Genomic DNA, 17,626 nt, shown 5'->3' on the forward strand with positions numbered 1-17,626 from the left:
TTATCACATTCTTGCTATCTGTGCAAAGGTCAGGTTCAGTCTCAGCCTCAGGTCATGGAACACGATGATGTTGACACAGTTTTCCCCAGTGGCAAAAAATCTATACCAATTTGTCTCTTTCGTTTTTGGACATCAGTTTCACTCTGTCACTTAACAGAGAAACGGATCTTGTTCTCAGTCTGAAAGGGAATCAAGATGGCCTAAAGATGACACTGGCATTTCTTAACTAGATGTTGTATCTACAGATAGTAGGGCTGTAGCGATACACTAATCTCACGATACGATACAGGATATTCAGCTCACAATACGATTCGATACAAGCATTGATCATTTACGCAATATACAGCTCTGACTGGACAGAGAGTCTACAACTTGCAAATGCTGGACAAAATAAATCAAAGATGTGATGGGAAAATTAGTTTCATTTATTGAAACAGTGCAAACACAAGCCTTTTAAAAGTGCAGTATGGTGAACAAAACGTGAAGTAAAAATAAATCATGGCAGCCAATAATTCAAGTCCATAGGTGCAACATTTAAACCTACTTAAAATTATACCGAGCCTTTGAAAAGTGCACTATTACAAGTAAACAAAACTGACATTACATGTGAGGTAGCCAGGCCACAAGGAATGTAAAACTAAACCACGGTGATTGGTTGGTGACAATCCCCTTCGCTGTCCAGCGTAGGTTGTTTAGGGTTGTTTTTCTTTTTAAGTCCAAAGTACTTGCGCATATCTGATTTTAAGGATGAAAGTGCTGTGTTTATATTCGCCATTCTCAGTCATGCCCGCTCGGACTGTGCAACGGGAGGGTAAATATGTCGGCGCCTGTATTTAGACATGTAACTTGCGCGAAAAGCTCTATAGCGAACCTAGTGGCCGGCTGACCTAATCGCTACTCCTACAATAGAACACGAGGGGATTTGAATGGGACTTAATGTATCGATACACGTGGCTAAAAAATCGATAAAATCGCACAGCCCTAATGGATAGAAATAAAAATCCAGGACAGAAAAGTGGAGGCACCTTTGGATATTTTGACAAAGTTTTTCATTCTTTTGGCTATCACGTCATTGCTAGTGCAGTTTGCCTTGAGGCTTTTGGTTTATTTGGGTCAGATTGTGTTTTTGTTATTTTTTCAACATTGCAGTAAACTTTAAAATGGACATCTTTGTCAGTATTAACTGGCACTGAAAAGATTAGTCCATTAGCCAGTTAGACTGGTAACTAAAAGAAAAATAAATACCAAATGTCTGATAGTTCTTCTGCCTCGGTAGTGAACATTGGATGCTTTTCTTTTCACATGTTATACAAAATTAAGAGTCTTGGATGTACAAAACAAACAGTTTTATGACATTAAAAAATTTCAGTGAGAATGTGTAAGAATTTTCAGACATTTTTTGACAGCTTCAGATCATCCCACAGTATAGCTGTACAAATCTTAGTGCAAGACTTAGAATAAAAATCATTCAAATTTATACCAAACAACACATTTAAAAACATCAGAGGACGTTGGAAACCATGATTGTACTCAAGACAATTTTCTGATATTCAGTTATTTGATATGAGAATACAAATGATCAATTAACTGAGAAAATTACTGGTGGATTGATTGATAGTGAAGATAAATGTGATTTTCAGCCTTTATACCACACTGTGCACATATACTATACTAGATGTACTCTGAACACAGTTATCTCCTTCAGTCGGCCTTCACCACCCTCAAATTACATGTTCATTTTGAGGTTTTGAGGTACTTCTGTTTGCTTTTTTGAAAGGCAGATCTGAGGCTCGCATAACAGTGTTTTCACACAAAGCCAGTCTTTCAAAAAATTAATCTTTAGCAAAACATAACGAGGCTATTCCTTCCTGGTTTTTGTGTGAGCTTATTGACTCGGTCTGTAAATAAAATCAGTCTGTGCTGACTGCTTTGTGGTACCGAAGGGATGAGCTGAAGGTCGAAAACTGTTGGCCAGAATTCTTGGACGCCTTCAGATCCCACCCATGTCCTTCAAATCTTCAGCTTGGAACATAAGGACACACACACACACACACACACACACACATGCACAGAGGAGCCCAGCAGGGAATCTGCTTCACTCTGTTACATAGCTGAAGCACTCACAGCTCCAAATCATTTTGAGGCGTTTTGCAGCATCTTAGTTTGGCTGTTTAAATGGAGCTGCTGGCACTTCCTCTAAACAACAGGCTCAGACTTGATATTGGTACAGGAGTGGTTTTTCTGTCAGAGAGGTGTTAAAGTCTCATTCAACATACCGTCATAAATCTCTTCAATGAAGTGAGTAATTCAGGTTGAAGAGGCTGTACTGTTTGTCTGGGCCTGTCTCTGTGTTTGATATACACAGTGTTTTGACTGTTGCTGTTTGTTTTTCTATTCTGTTTTCATGTATAGATAAACGGAATCAAATTAAACTACCATATAAGAGGGCAAACCGACGTGGCCTGTGAAACTTTTAGATATACCTGTTCTGATTTTATGTTGCGTGAAGCGTGTAACAGTGCACAGAAGTCGGGCTTCAGATCAGCAAACAAATGCATAAGGATACTTTTCATTTCACTTATTTTGAACAGACAGTAATGCAGGCGTCTGAGAGGGACAAAACCCTCTTGAGGGGGGACTGAGGTGGCATTTTGCCTAGGGTTGTAAATTTTATATTCAAACTCAACAACTTTAAAAGCTTGGTTGGTTGGGAGGTTGGCCTGTTCTCTATGAACAGCAGCTGAACACGGCTCAGAGATGGGCAGGCGCTGTTGGGAAGGGTGGGGTGTTGGTGATGCTACACTAGGCTGAATGTGGTGTGGAGGAGGTAGGTGCTGCCCTATTGACAAATTTAGTATATTATTATTTTCATTATAAAAATAGGCGACATTTCTATATTACACCCGGCAAATAGTGAGCGCACACATTTGTAAAAGACTTCAAAACTGAAAAGCATCTCTTACGCTAAGAAATGGAACAATTTAACACATTAAGTTTTTGTGTTATTGTGTGACTTTAGTGTTTGTTAAAACATGGGTCTATCTCTGTCTCTGTAGGGATCCTTTCCATAATGTCAGACACTTAAAATAACAATCTGAGTCTGTCTGTGGCAAAAACAAGCACTTTAAGTGGGCGTACTTTTGATGGGCATGTTTTCTCCCATTACATTGTGGCTTTTGTTGACCTGTAAATCCTACTGAAGCATTGTAATGCATGTACATATTGGGAATTGGCTTTATTTTACTCTCCATTAGCTTGTACTTACATTTTGTGTTCACAAGATCAATGTCTGCCCGAGGATTGGTAGTTTTTAAGAGTCATACTCATTGCTTCTGGTAGAATGTGGCTCAGCCATTAAACTTAAAGTAATGTGACTCATACCGTACCTTTACTGTAACCGTTTTTTAAGTGTCATTAAAATCCTGACTGGAAGGAGTTTTACAGAGAGGACACTAAGTACTGTAGGACACCAGAAAGTCAGCAATGCCACTGTAGTTTGTACATGTCTGTCTCAGCCCACGCAGAGTTTAGCCCCACCAAACACCCACTCACCAGCCCGAGACCCAGCGCACATACCACTGACATCAGATCAGCCCTGTCTGACCGTTTAACACATCCACAGTGAAGTCGTTTTTTTTTCTTTGCCTTGTTTTCTGCCCCAAAGCACCACAGTAACCACACCACAGCTTTATTTTTTTTACAATGCAGTGTATTTGTGGATTCCGTCATGTTTTATTTATTTCCGATTGCACAATTTGCACAGACCTGCATGTGATAACTATTCCTCTTGGCAAATTCATGTGTTTCCCTCCCACAAGTTCCTATGATTCACTTTTATAGCTGCGTTTCTAACTCCGATTTAGCTACTTTAAAGAAACTGTCTTTATTTTTATTTTGTCCAACCTTTGTCCCCTGTGAGTCAGCCAGTTAAATACTAGTTAACTTTTATGGAGATCCGAGAGAGATCGAGGCAGCTTACAGAAGTACAAAAAGCCCTGACTGCCTGTAGTGTCAGTCACCAGCAGTGCAAAATTATGCAATCTGGTGAAGGGAAGCAGCTTAAATAAATCATGACAATATGTGCCAAACATAGGAAAGCTGTAACAGAAAGGAGGAGCAGTGGTCACAAGTAAATAATGTAAAAAATGTTTACCATCATCGAAACGTTTATCATCAAGATGAACATTATTTCTTCACAAAGTCTAGTCTGTGTAAGTATCCAGATTGAGCTTATTGGAGCAGCCAGATCTCTCACTATTGTTCGGTGTTTTCTCTCAACACTAGATCAAAAGCTGAGCAGTCGGCCAAACCACTGTTGTTTGTCCTTGATCTAAAAGCCTGAAGTCTGGCAGTTCTTTGATCAGACACTTGTGACTGTGTTTACATGAGGCATCCCTGCTCATATTGCATTCTTATGTTCTTAGACATGGTTCAATAGATTCATTATTATTTGTCTCATTGTGTTGCTCACTTCCCTTTTTGATGTGTCAGCAGTGATAATTTCCATGAGGCTGAAAATTGACTTATGATTAAAAGCAGACTTTAATAGAGGCAGTACAACGTGCAAACTCACTATTTCTGTTTTCACTGGGACACGTATGGAGGAAAAACCTGCTGCTTTATGTGTTATTGATTGACCATAATAGCATTTCATGGTTGAGGAAAGTTCTGCTAACAACTTCAGTTTCTTTAATGGTGGCTACCAGAGCACCAAGGTGCGAAGCTACAAGGAATGGTTGCTGTTTTACAGTGAAAAAACATCCAATCATTAGACACCTATAAAGAGAATCCTTGTCATTTGGGGAATATTAAGGTTTGTACTGTGGACAGTAAAACTAAATTTACTTATTCTCACAACATTTGGTCTCTTATTATTTTTTTGGATGCAATGCAGATTTTAAGTTTTGAATCAGTTGGGCATTAACTCATCAGCTCTCGCTTGCAGGCGTTAAGGATGTTGTTTTCATATCTAAAGCTTCACATCAGCTTTCTTCCTGTGATTAGTTTGCTTCCTCGGCTGTATGCGTCTGTATGCTTGTGTGCGCACAGAAGTACTCAGAAACCATTTACAAATTCAAGGCATCCTCCCCCTCCAACACACACACACACACACACACACACACACACACACACTCCTCAGTCCTTTTTAAGTACAGAGGCAGGCAGTGAATGAAAGCCTTTGCCATGAAAAATTAAAACACCATTCTCAGCTTGGTGGATGTACAATGGTTGACCCAGATGGGTCACTACTGAGCTTTCAGTAGTTGGGCTGTACGCAGCCTTGTTTTTATTTGGAACAGACATTTATCCATCTAAAGCACTTTAGCTTATATGCCTTTGACTAGGGCTGAGGATTTAATTATTTGTTACAGAAGTCGCAATATGGCCCAGTACAATATCCGAATCACAGGAGCTACAGCATTGTGGTGCTGCAGAGTCCACAAATCACGTTGTTTAGACATAAGGGAACATGCTTGTTTTTACAGAACACGGCAAAATCATATCATATTCATTTTTATATTTTCTTAATTAAAAATGAATATGATATGGTATGATTTTTGACCTTTGACCGTTACTCTGTGTTTGTGTGTGAGAGTGCCTCTTGCATAAGATGATATGTGTGGTTTTCATGGGTCATTGTGCTTAGAGATTACAGGCTACATCCCCATTATGACAATGTGCAGCGTCAAACCACCCCTCATTACTTTCTGGCAGCCTAAATCATCATCCTGCCAACTGTTTTGTATAGCTGACGGCTGCAAGTGTTGTACAACACAATGAAATTCCTGCTATACATACCGTAATCTCATTGTGGGTTGTTTATTATGATACCTCATAGCTGGTGCAGACACAGCTGGGACCCTCATCAGTAGGAAGTGGGGTCAGAGCGCAGACTTAAAAACAATAGCAAATGCGCACATACACGTAAAATATGAAGAGGATAATCTAATATTCCACATAATATTAAAAAAAAATATATATATAGTTACACAATGTGATATTTTTTTGGAGGTATGCATTGACAAACCCGTCTGCTCCTTCCACACCCCCTGTCTGCAGGTCTCTGGATGGACGTCTGCAGGTTTCCCACAGAAAAGGCCTGCCCCACGTTATCTACTGCCGTCTGTGGCGCTGGCCCGACCTGCAGTCCCACCATGAGCTGCGGGCGGTCGAGCTGTGCGAGTACGCCTTCCACACGAAGAAGGATGAAGTGTGTGTCAACCCGTACCACTACCAGAGAGTAGAGACGCCAGGTACAACAGCGTGACAGGAGCGTGTTGATCTCTTCTTCAGATGTTATCATGGCTTTTATATCAGTTTTTTTGGGGGGAAAAAATTTCCAAAGATTTCACTTTGTTGTCAGGACCAGTTTCTGTGGAATGATATTTTTCCAATGCACATTTTTATAGACTTGTTTTTATCTGAAGGGCTTATCCAGTATTTGTCCTGTGATTTATCGCACATAACTCTGTCCTATTTTATTGTTTTATTGCATAATTTCATTGTTTTGTTATTAAATCGTGTTGTATTACATATTTAGGTATTTTATCCAGACATGAAATCAATCTCAATTGCTACAGTACGTCCAGTGTGTATCTGTCTGTCTTGTCTGTCCATTATGCAGTCCTCCCACCTGTGCTGGTGCCCAGACACACAGAAATCCCCAGTGAGTTTCCACCCCTGGATGACTACAGCCACTCAATCCCTGAAAACACCAACTTCCCTGCTGGCATTGAGCCTCAGAGCAACTACATACCAGGTATGAGTATGCCTCTTCACGTGACTCACACTAAGAACCAGATACCCCTTTTACCTCAAGAGTTTATGATATTTTACACCATAAAACACACAAGTTTGATAATCCACAGTATCCTGATGTATCCTAGTTTCTGTTCCTTGATTCTGGGTAATCCTCATAAGGGTACCTTTTAACAGGTTAATCTTTTGTTCATGAGTTGAATGCTGAGGAGCATCTTCTGCTGTATTTGTATTCTACATTTGGTCAAATAAAGTAAGAAAAACTTTATTTAGTGTAATTCTTTATAGATGACCAGCATTTATTCTTTACCTTCTTGCTTTTCCTTTGCTGTGTCTCAATCAGCCAACTACTATATGCCTGCAGAGATTTCAACCATTTTGTGTTGGGGAACAACGCAACAAATATGATGAGTTGTTGTCTGTGTGTGTGTGTGTGTGTGTCTTTTTGTTGCATGTGTTTTTTTTTTTGTTTGTTTTTTTTACGTGTCCCAGAGACGCCACCACCAGGCTACCTCAGCGAGGATGGAGAGACCAGCGATCACCAGATGACCCACATGGACACAAGCTCCCCAAATCTGTCACCCAACCCTGTTTCACCCACACACAGCAACTTAGGTAAGGACTGTGAGTGTGTGTTTGTGTACTTTACTGTCTGTCTGCCTTCTCTTACAGACAAATGTTTCAATAGTCTATGTCCCCAGTGGGAATTCTCTCTTTGATTTAATTCCATTTTTGTAAGAGGAAACCAGGTGATGAAAGAAGCCTTTGTCTTTCCCGCACCATGTGAGCTGTTGAATGGGCCAAGATACCATTCAGCCTACACTAACTTCAATGACAATACCCTACGTTTATTCTATCAGGATGGAAAAACGCCAGGGGGTTTGGCCGGGAAGCTACTGCTGAAAAACAAAATCACACTAGTTTCATTTGGCAGTGCCGTCTCGCTCTGTTCTGGACTTCAAAGCCAAGAATAGAGTGGTCATGTTGAGGGAAAAAAGAGCAAATTACCAGAACCAATTGAAGTTACTGAAAATGATCATGGATAAACCTGCAATTTGACCATTTTGGCTCCAACATCCCACCAGTGAGGGTTGAATTTCCAGATTTTGTCTGGTAAAAGCTTCTGGGAACAGTGCGTGTGTTTGACATTTTTGTGACGCAAGCTCAGCCTAATATTTTCTTTAGTGGTGTTTTTCTTCCCCCTTTACATCCACCTCAGCCCCTTCTCTCCCCACATTTCACCCATTGTGCGTCTTCCTTGCGTCCATTGCTCTTTCCTTCCAGTTTTTCTCCCGTATATTTTGTTTTCTGGAAATTATTTTTCTGATTTGCACCCACTTCTTATCCTGTTAACTTTGACTCATGTCATCTGTAGCCAATTTGTTTCTTTTCCTCTGCTGTTATTTCAAGCGTTAAATTTCCTATTGATCTGCACATTTTCACTGTGTTCACACCCGCTCTGCTAGCCACAGTGTTGGGCTCCATTCTCTAGTCTCTCTCTCTCTGCTTTGCATTTTGGTTCGACGAAGACAACCTGTATCTTTGTCCGTCTCTCTGTGTCAGACCTTCAGCCTGTGACATATTGCGAGCCAGCCTTCTGGTGCTCTATTTCCTACTATGAACTGAACCAGCGAGTGGGAGAGACCTTCCACGCCTCGCAGCCCTCGTTGACGGTGGATGGCTTCACGGACCCCTCGAACTCAGAGCGCTTCTGCCTTGGCCTGTTGTCCAACGTGAACCGCAATGCAGCTGTGGAGTTAACACGCAGACATATTGGTAGGACTCCATCTAGATCTGCTGTGCACATTTACAGTCACTTGATTTTTTTTTTATACCAATTCCAAGTAAGACAGTGCTCTACATTTCTAGTTACTGCTCATATAGTGGAATTAGTGTTATCTGAAGAGTTTGTCGCTCTGTCTCTATTTTCCTAAAGGCCGTGGAGTGCGGCTGTATTACATCGGAGGCGAAGTGTTTGCTGAGTGTCTCAGCGATAGCGCCATCTTTGTCCAAAGCCCCAACTGTAACCAGCGCTATGGCTGGCATCCTGCCACAGTCTGCAAGATCCCTCCAGGTATGTTTCAGGCTGACAGACACGCAGACAGAGAAGGCTGGAGACAGAGGAATAGAGAGAGAGAGAGAGAGAGAGAGAGGACGGAATAGAGAAAAGGACAAATGAGGCAAAATTGAGAGACAAGAAGTCAGAGGAGTAGATGGAAAAAAAAGGCAAAACAGGAAATAGAGAGTCGCTGTGGCTCATGAGGTAAAGTGGGTCATCCCCACTTCCTTCAATCCACGTGTTGAAGTATCCTTGAGCAAGACGTTAAAACCCAACTTTCTCCCAATCGATGGTTAGCTAACTGCCATTGGTGTGTGTGTGTGTGTGTGTTGGTGGGTGGGTGTGTTGGAGGTTGGGAAATACAGTGTTTAGGACAAAAGCTCTTCATTAAAAAAAAAACAAAACTCCAGTGTGAAGTTGAATTCTGCTATATTCAGTATATATATATATACACATATAAATCTAACTATTAAATCGCCGCAGTGATCCTTTTCCAAAACTCTCCAGTTTGAATGCTTTCTCAGGCAAAAGCCAATGACACTGGAGCATCATTATCCAGCCAAGTGAAGTGTGGTGGCCTTTGATTCTTTAAAATGATTCACAACAGATGCACTGTGACTGTATAATCATGACTGCGAGCGGCAGGCCTCATATTTAGCCTGTCACTTACCTTCACTACCAATCCAGGGAAGTCCTCTTAAGCCACAATTTAGTTTAGTTAAAAGTAAAAGTGTCTTCTCTCCACAATGTGAGTGTTGCAAGTTTTCCCAAAACACAACACACCTATTAGTCTTAATACAGGATTGTGTCAAAACTAAAATGCTTATACAGCTTGAGTCAGCAGTGACATCTAGTCCTTTTCTTGTTCACCTCATTATGATGAGTGTGTTAGATGATTTATGAGAGATAATAGTGATTCAAGTATGAAACATTGAATCTGCTGCTTTTGCAATGCAAGGGAGATTCCTCCAGTGTCAGATTGGTCGAGGTAAACTAAAAGTACAGAAAATTTGTACCAGCTGTCTCTCTCATATTTTAACTTTTTCCACAATTTACGTGACAGCTCTGCTGATTTAGCCTTGCACTCTTATAACATTGCGGGACACGATGGACAGTTTAAAATAAACAATATTAAAAGTGAGCCACAAAAGGCTTACATGAAATTTCTTTCACATGTGCAGTACTCCCAAGACCCCTTACAATAAAACCAAAGCAGTCATCACCAGTTGTTCTGACCCGATGTTTGGTTTGTGACTTGGTTGTTCCCTCCAGGATGTAACCTGAAGATCTTCAACAACCAAGAGTTTGCTGCCCTGCTGGCACAGTCAGTCAATCAGGGGTTTGAGGCTGTGTACCAGCTCACGAGGATGTGCACCATCCGCATGAGCTTCGTCAAGGGCTGGGGAGCCGAGTACAGGTGAGCCGCAGTCGCAGATCAGCTCATCACGGGTTCATGATAACCACTCACTCATTTCCAAAAGGTAAACCCCAACTGCCACAGACTTGAAGCCCTTAAGAGACGATAAAACCCACAACCAGCTTGTCAGCAACATCTTTGCCATTGTGCAAAGATCACGTCCTTAGCAAGCCCTTATGTAAACACAGACAACAGAAACAAACAGAGTGTGAATCACGTCCCACAATCCAGCCGCCCACGCTCCCAGGCATCTGCTCACACTCTGGTGAATACGGTGCCTTCATCAATAGACATGGGCCCCGCTTGGCATGCCAGACTATTTTTAAACAAACACATATGTGTTGTGTCAAAAAGAGATGTCAGACTTTCCCTCTTCTATCCCCTCCCTGTTTTCCATACAGTCTGACTCACTGATAGTAAGAACGGAGGAGGTGGAATAAAAGGTGGGAAGAAAGCTGGCTCTGCACAGGAGGGTTTCCTCAAGGGGGAAGCCTTTGTGTGACTGCTCTCCAGTCCTTTCCAGACCAAATGCTGACATGTGGAGACACTTAAAAACAGGATTCAGGTTACTAGACCAGTCAGGCTCCCCCTCCTTTCTACCTCCGCCCACACCTCACTCTCTCCATCTTTTCCCACGCTGACTGTTGGTTGTTTTATTGTTTTTTAACTATTTTGTCTCTTTGGCCTGTCCCTTTTTTTTAATTCAATAGAAATAGACAACAATATGTAAACAGATAAATGTAAGTAAGCAATAATTGTTTATTCATACAGAAGCTTGTTTCCACTACTCAAACCAAAATACAAACAACCCTGATTCCGACTGAGGCAGCTGAGGACACTGATTATTGAGGTTTTGAAAATAAAATTCTTTCCCAATTTTTGCTTGATATCAAACTTTATTTGCTCAGCATCCGAAGTTTCTGTTGTCGTATTTTGTGCTTCGTAATGTGGCGCACGTTTTCAGCGGGTGACAGGTTTGGACTGCGGACAGGACAGTCGAGTACCCGCACGCCTTTACTACAAAGCCACGCTGTTGTAACACGTGCAGAATGTGGCTTGGCATTGTGTTGCTGCGATAGGCAGGGACGTCCCTGAAGAAGACGTCATCTGATGGCAGCGTGTTGCTCCAAAACCTGTTTGTACCTTTCAGCATGAATGGTGTCTGCACAGATGTGCAAGTTAACCAAGCCATGGGCACTACAACACCTCCATCACAGATGTTGGCTTTTGAACTCTGAATTTAAATAATACCTATTTTATTTGAAATTTAGAGAGACAGAGATGCTAGCAAGTTTTGCCTCTGAGCGTCACATTTAGGCAAGCTATTTACTATGTAGATAAGGTATGAATAAGATGAAGGAAAAAAAAATTGTAGGCATGAACTGTAGATTAGATCTTTTGGTTTCCAGTCCCAAGTGAAAAAATGACAACGTGCATAGAAAAGAAAGAGCTGGTTTTTCAGTATACTTCAGTTAATCTTAAATTCTGTCTTAACTAGAAGTAAACTGTGTCAGAAAGTGATGATGTGTAAGAAAGTTTTTTATGCTTCTTTCGCTTGGGTTTCTGAGGTCAGCTTCTCGTGTCTGCGTCACATTGGGGCTAAAATGAGAGTCTTGGAGAAACTTGGTTTTGTAAGTTTAGTCACACAAATCCTGCTCTGAAACAGCTTTCTTCTGTGTACTCACCATCTGTTTCTGCTCTCCTCGTGTCTCTCCCAGGCGACAGACGGTGACCAGCACCCCCTGCTGGATCGAGCTGCACCTGAACGGCCCCCTGCAGTGGCTCGACAAGGTGCTCACACAAATGGGTTCCCCCAGCATCCGCTGCTCCAGCGTCTCTTAGGGAATCCGTGCATCCACCAGCTTCCTCTACACCACATCTCCTGTCAGTGACTAAAAACACACGGACTGCATGCAGACATGGAACAACTACACAGCTACAGAATGATGATGAGCCCCCCCACCCAATTCAGCCAATTCAGCCAATCCCCAATGTGTTACTTAGTCCCTTCTCCCCGCCAGCTGTCCGTAGCACTTTTTATAAACATGTTGTTTGAGACAAACAACAGAATTATTTTTATGGCAATTTCTTTTAATTGTTGGCATCAAAGTGCCAGAAAGGCTGCAGCATTGGGAGGATATTTTCATCAGTTAAGAGATTATTATTTTATTTCCTTCTTTTTAATGATTTTTGCATTTTTGTACATATTATAAAGTGAACAATGATTTAAAAAAAAAATAATTTTTCTAAGCATCAAGAACATTTTGTAAAGCATGTGTAGGATCATTTTAAATGCATTTCACTTGACTTTGTTTCTGTATTTGGGCATTTATTAGGTTATGAAGATGTGTACAAATGTGACCCAGTGCGACTATAATGGAAATGTTCAACCACCACTTGTAGGCGCTGCGTGAAGGAATATACTGTAAGTCTAGCACGAAAATTTGTTTAGGTTGTCATTTTGTGCAGCCTGTGTTTCTCTGACAAGACAAATAACAAGATGTTTAACTCCACATTTCAGACAGAAACAAATGACAAAGCAAGGAATCAGTCACACTCACACAGTCAGACTTTTCCCCATCCAACAGTCCAGTAAAGTAAAGCGCACTCTGATGTGAACCATGGGACAGATTACAAAGCAGTCCGATGCTTCAGGACACAACAGACCAGACAGGAGGTACAGCTCCTTAAACTCATATATGAGTACTTAAAGATAGTGGCATTCATCAGATGTCATGATGAAGATGATGCACTTTTGTAACATGTTAATATTGTAGTGAAGCAGAGTTAGCAAAGTACATTCAGCGGCAGTTGTGGTTCACAGCTGCAGTGATTCTTGTCAGGGGGTTATATATCCTGCGTTAACTTCAGGAAGCTTTGCCAATTTGCGAAATACATTTGCTGCGTTGTATTGTGTAGTAAGAGGTATGTAACAGGTATTTACACAGAACTTGAAATCATCTCACATGCTGTACCATTCTGCGAAATTTTAAATTACAAATTAGACACACAAGTGACAGTTTCATTACTTGTGTGTCATGTGAGTACCCTGCAGAAGGCTGTGTAAAGAGAGGAGGTTGTGCTTTTTTAATTTTCCCTCTCAGCAGCCCATAACATTGGTCTTACTTATAGCCATCAGTGATATTGACATTTTTGCACACTCAGGACCGTAAGAACAACTGAATTATGTACAGAAAAGGACAGATGTGCGACACTAGAGACTTCAAAGTCTATTTTGCTACCGGTTATTTTTGTAGGACAATAAGGTGATAACGTGGTGACGAACTTGTCCGTTCCAAGTGTTTTTGCATTGTCTGACAGAAATTACTGCTCGCAGGTCTGTATTTTTCTACCTGTAAAGAGAAGGCAGTTTCAGTTAAAAAAGAAAATAAAAAGAAAAAAGAAAAAAAAGCTTTTTACAAAGGGAAATGTTTAGATAGAGGCGTGTAAATAACGTCCCTATTTTTTAGGTCTATGTACATATAATACATACATGTGCTATAATCTGACCATTAACCTTTATAATGTTGGTGGTTTTGTAAAGAGGAGAACAGAAAAGAAACTCGGAAATGTTAAATGTTTGGAAGAGCTATTGCTGAAATAGAAAAGCAAATTTTTAGCTTGGTCCTGTTTCCTTTCAGTCACCCACTGTGGTGGAAGTGGATAGTTTCCTTCTGGTTTTATAACACTAGACAAAGACACAGTGGGTGAATGTGGACAATGTTTGGATTCTTTTTACAGTACTTATTTACGTTAACCCAGCTTTTTATGTTAATGCCAGCCCAGTGGTGCTAATCTTTAACATTTTAGGGACTCGAGAGAACCACAAAGCCATAAGATGTTACTCTTAAAGCTGGCAGGTTTTTATCTATGTTTAATAACTTTTAAACCTTTGAATTATAGTGTGGGACTGTTTCAGAAACAGTAGCATCTACCAATCTGAGACAAGACAGCTCTTTGTAGAGCTTCTAGTGTCCTTGAACGCAGCAGTCCTGATCCTGATGGGCGCTTTAACCCCATGGTTAATGTAATTACCCAGTAGGGAATATTTTGCAAGCCGATTTGTCATTTTTATACACTCTTCAAGTTATAATGCTTGTGCTTTCCCCCCTTGTTTAAATGTTCCGCTGTAATAGTTATTAGTTGTGATTTATGTTTTTGTGCTCTCAGTTGATCTTTTTAGAAGTCTTGTATAAAATTATACCCTTTATTTTTCTCTGCCTATAAAAAAGTTGATGTGATGCTTTATATTTTTGTTTATTATTGTTGGTCTATGAATAAAATATATATCTTGTGGTGATTCTGGGGGCGACAAACCGTGTCTGTATTTCAGTAACTGTTATTCTTGTATTCAATTGAGATTCGATTCGTTGAGCACAACTGATCCAGTGTGGTATAATTCAACCTATTCCTACTACCCTCACCTACTAACTTTTTGTTAGCGCAAAATGTTATTGCATTCCTCTCTGGAGACATTTCAGATTTTAGACTCTTCTGTTTTTCTGTAGTTTGGGGATTTCCTAGTCTGTGGTGGATAATTTGGCACTGTCCTCTGAAGCAGACAGAAACAGTAATTACAGGCCCAAAGCACACACTCTTGTTTCTTCACATATTGCTACGTTACAAGCTAATGTAAACCAAAACCATTATCGCTGCCACAGAGACATGACATGGCTTTGAATATGAATGCAGGCTTTGTTCCGATGCCTTTAAGGTAAAAGGGGCTGAACAACCTGCTAGGTGCTTCAGAAACCACTTCACTGTGGTGATAAATAGTTTGGGTACATGGGAAAATCAGTGCTTGAGGTGAGAGGGTGGCAGCACAGAAGCCAAATGGTGTTTAATTCTGCCGGTTAACTCTGAAATATCTGGATTCATTAAAAAGTGATGAATTTTTTATTTTTCTGCTTTATGAGACAGTTGTAAAGCAGTCCTGATCTACAAGCTTTTGCATTTAGCATCATGCTTATCTTCACAGAGGGCCTCCTCTGTGTGATGGCATCAAAGGACAGACAGCTTTACATTATGTCTCCACCGCAGTCTCCTGTTGTTAGAGCCGAGTTCTGCCTGAGCCTCATGCCAGACAACAAAAGCACTGAATAATTCAATTTCGTGGTTTGCAGCAAAGTCAAACGCAGGACAAACATGAATCATTGATTGAGACAGTATGTATACAGCAAATGTGTGCATTAAGTCTGGAGCTGCTCCACTAAGAACTGAAAGAAGGCGGATGTGTTTTTCAAAGGACTGGGAGAGAAGCTTTGGAATGTGGCCAATACAACCAGAAAGAGAAAAACTGTTTACTACTGTTTTTTAACACAGTTTTCAAACATCTATTTTAATTAAATTTGAACAGTGTGACTTTTACAATTACTGAATGTGGGTAACTTTATTACAATAGGCAGTTTATGAGTTTATTTGAAGACTTGTACCAGAAATATGGTTTAATGAGCTTTCGAAATGGAGATGCGAGTTCCTCTTAAGTATACCTCAACATTGTAAAATCCAAAATAATTTCAATTATATAGTATAAATCACAATCGTACAGTAGGTGGTATCAGATCAGGGAGTGGTCCCGTCTGAGCGAAAATCATTTATTAATCACGGCCTCACATGATTTACTCCACACAGTTAAGATCCAGACAGAACTTTTCACATTAACCTACTAATGCAACCATTCAAGCATTTATAAAAAACTGGTCCTCGACTTAATAGAAACTGTTTTATCATAAGATATCATCTGCGTCACTGATTTGTACACTGCATCATTGTCACTTGTTTTAATAGAAGTCACCCAGCAGCAGTTTTAGCTCAACGCTGCCATCTGCTGACTGTAAGGATTACTGATGAGCCCCATACAGAGACAGATTAATGTTGTGTTCTATATTTCTTCTTGTGTTTTGTTTGTTTGTTTGTTTTTGCTTTAGTAGACAGGATTTGAGGAGGAGAGAGATTACATGCTTCAAAGTTCTCTGACAGCGTGACCATATGGTCATAGCCTTTGGCCTTGAGAAAGCCAACACTGATAAGTCTTGATTTGATGTTAAAATTGTCAGCTTTAACAGACAGGACAGAAATTGCTACAATTTCTACAGCTCAATGCATTTCCCGTCTTTATCACTCATGAGCCTGTTTGGGCCCTCATGATTACAGCTAATCATGATTAAATGAACACAAGAGCATGCAAGGAAATAAAAATACTCCATTTATCGACAGAGACGGAGGAAACATGGCTCACGTTGTCTGCTGAAATGACAGGAATTAGTGTTGATGACTGGGCACGAAGGCGAACAGATGAGTGCCGTCAGCCCTGTCTCCGAGTGAAGGTCACTCTGGAGCAGGTGTTGACAGCGAGAACATGTGTTGGTAAACAAATCCATCTTTACAAAGGTCGCTATTTGTCTCATGGCATTGTCTCCCACTCTGTCTCTCTTCATCCTCCCTTTATGTTGTCATCTCTCTCCTTCTTCGTCACATCTACACGCTCTTCCTGCTCTTTCCTGTCTTCTGTTTACTCCTGCAGCCTGAGTTATTTTCATGAGGAATTCCTGTCATTGGTCGGTCGCAGCTCCGTCTGCCAGGCAGAGAAAACACAGACTGCTGCATTATCAGCATTCAGTAGCCACCAACCTGATTGCACGGCCACACACGGGTGGCTACGTTGCGTTACAGCTGTCTCTGGACAGCAGCAGGTACCCAGCCCTGCATGCCAGCCAAGATGGACAACCGCTTCTCCAACTGGCTGCCATTGGCCCTCTGCCTGCATGTCACCCATCTACATCCACTCGCACACAAACAGAAACAAAACACACACCAGCCATTGCACTCGCCAACTCCCCCCCCACCCCACCCCTCCGTCAGCTTTACCACTCATGCAAGAGAGGAAACTGTCACACTGTCTCAAGTGAGAAGATGTTTTGTTCTGACAGCATTTATAAGCACCTGGCCAAAACTCATGTTCAGTACAAAGTAAAAACAACAACAACAAAAAAACAAAACTAAACATTCATACACAATATTCAAATGCAAGTTGGTTGTAAAAGGATGTTTGATGTAGCAGCGAATGAGTGAAGGAATTTAATTTTGCCCCTCAAAGCTATTTTCTACTCTTTGGTCTGTTTTTTTTCTTCTGTCAATATGCTCTCAGCCTCTCGCCATACAAAAACCAAGTATTGCACCCAAAACTGTCTAACTTAAATGTGTATTGGAATGCTTCAGTTGTTGAATCCTGATATTAGTAATGAAGATGAAAGCAAGAACAGGTCAACTTTAAACTCCAAAGATCAGGGAAAAGGAACAATCATAGGAGCAATAGAGAGACTGGAAGGGAAAGCTGTGGGAAAAAGAGGCAGTGAGGGAAACATATTTACTGACATCCATGGGCTGTCACC

At 40.9% G+C, this 17,626-nt stretch overlaps 1 protein-coding gene across 1 annotated transcript in view; it reads left to right on the plus strand.

The window, feature by feature from the left end:
* LOC124061452 (mothers against decapentaplegic homolog 3) overlaps window positions 1–14,535 on the plus strand; it is a 28,830-nt gene extending 14,295 nt beyond the window's left edge. The window contains exons 2-8 of the mRNA XM_046393270.1: window positions 6,061–6,254; window positions 6,626–6,760; window positions 7,252–7,374; window positions 8,323–8,535; window positions 8,696–8,833; window positions 10,091–10,235; window positions 11,954–14,535. Of these exons, the coding sequence (XP_046249226.1) occupies window positions 6,061–6,254; window positions 6,626–6,760; window positions 7,252–7,374; window positions 8,323–8,535; window positions 8,696–8,833; window positions 10,091–10,235; window positions 11,954–12,077 (1,072 nt within the window). The 3' untranslated portion in view covers window positions 12,078–14,535. The remainder of the gene's footprint in view (window positions 1–6,060; window positions 6,255–6,625; window positions 6,761–7,251; window positions 7,375–8,322; window positions 8,536–8,695; window positions 8,834–10,090; window positions 10,236–11,953) is intronic.
* Window positions 14,536–17,626: the final 3,091 nt, after the last annotated feature.

The sequence above is a fragment of the Scatophagus argus genome, chromosome 1 (genome assembly GCF_020382885.2).
Source record: "Scatophagus argus isolate fScaArg1 chromosome 1, fScaArg1.pri, whole genome shotgun sequence".
NCBI classification, from domain to species: domain Eukaryota; kingdom Metazoa; phylum Chordata; class Actinopteri; family Scatophagidae; genus Scatophagus; species Scatophagus argus.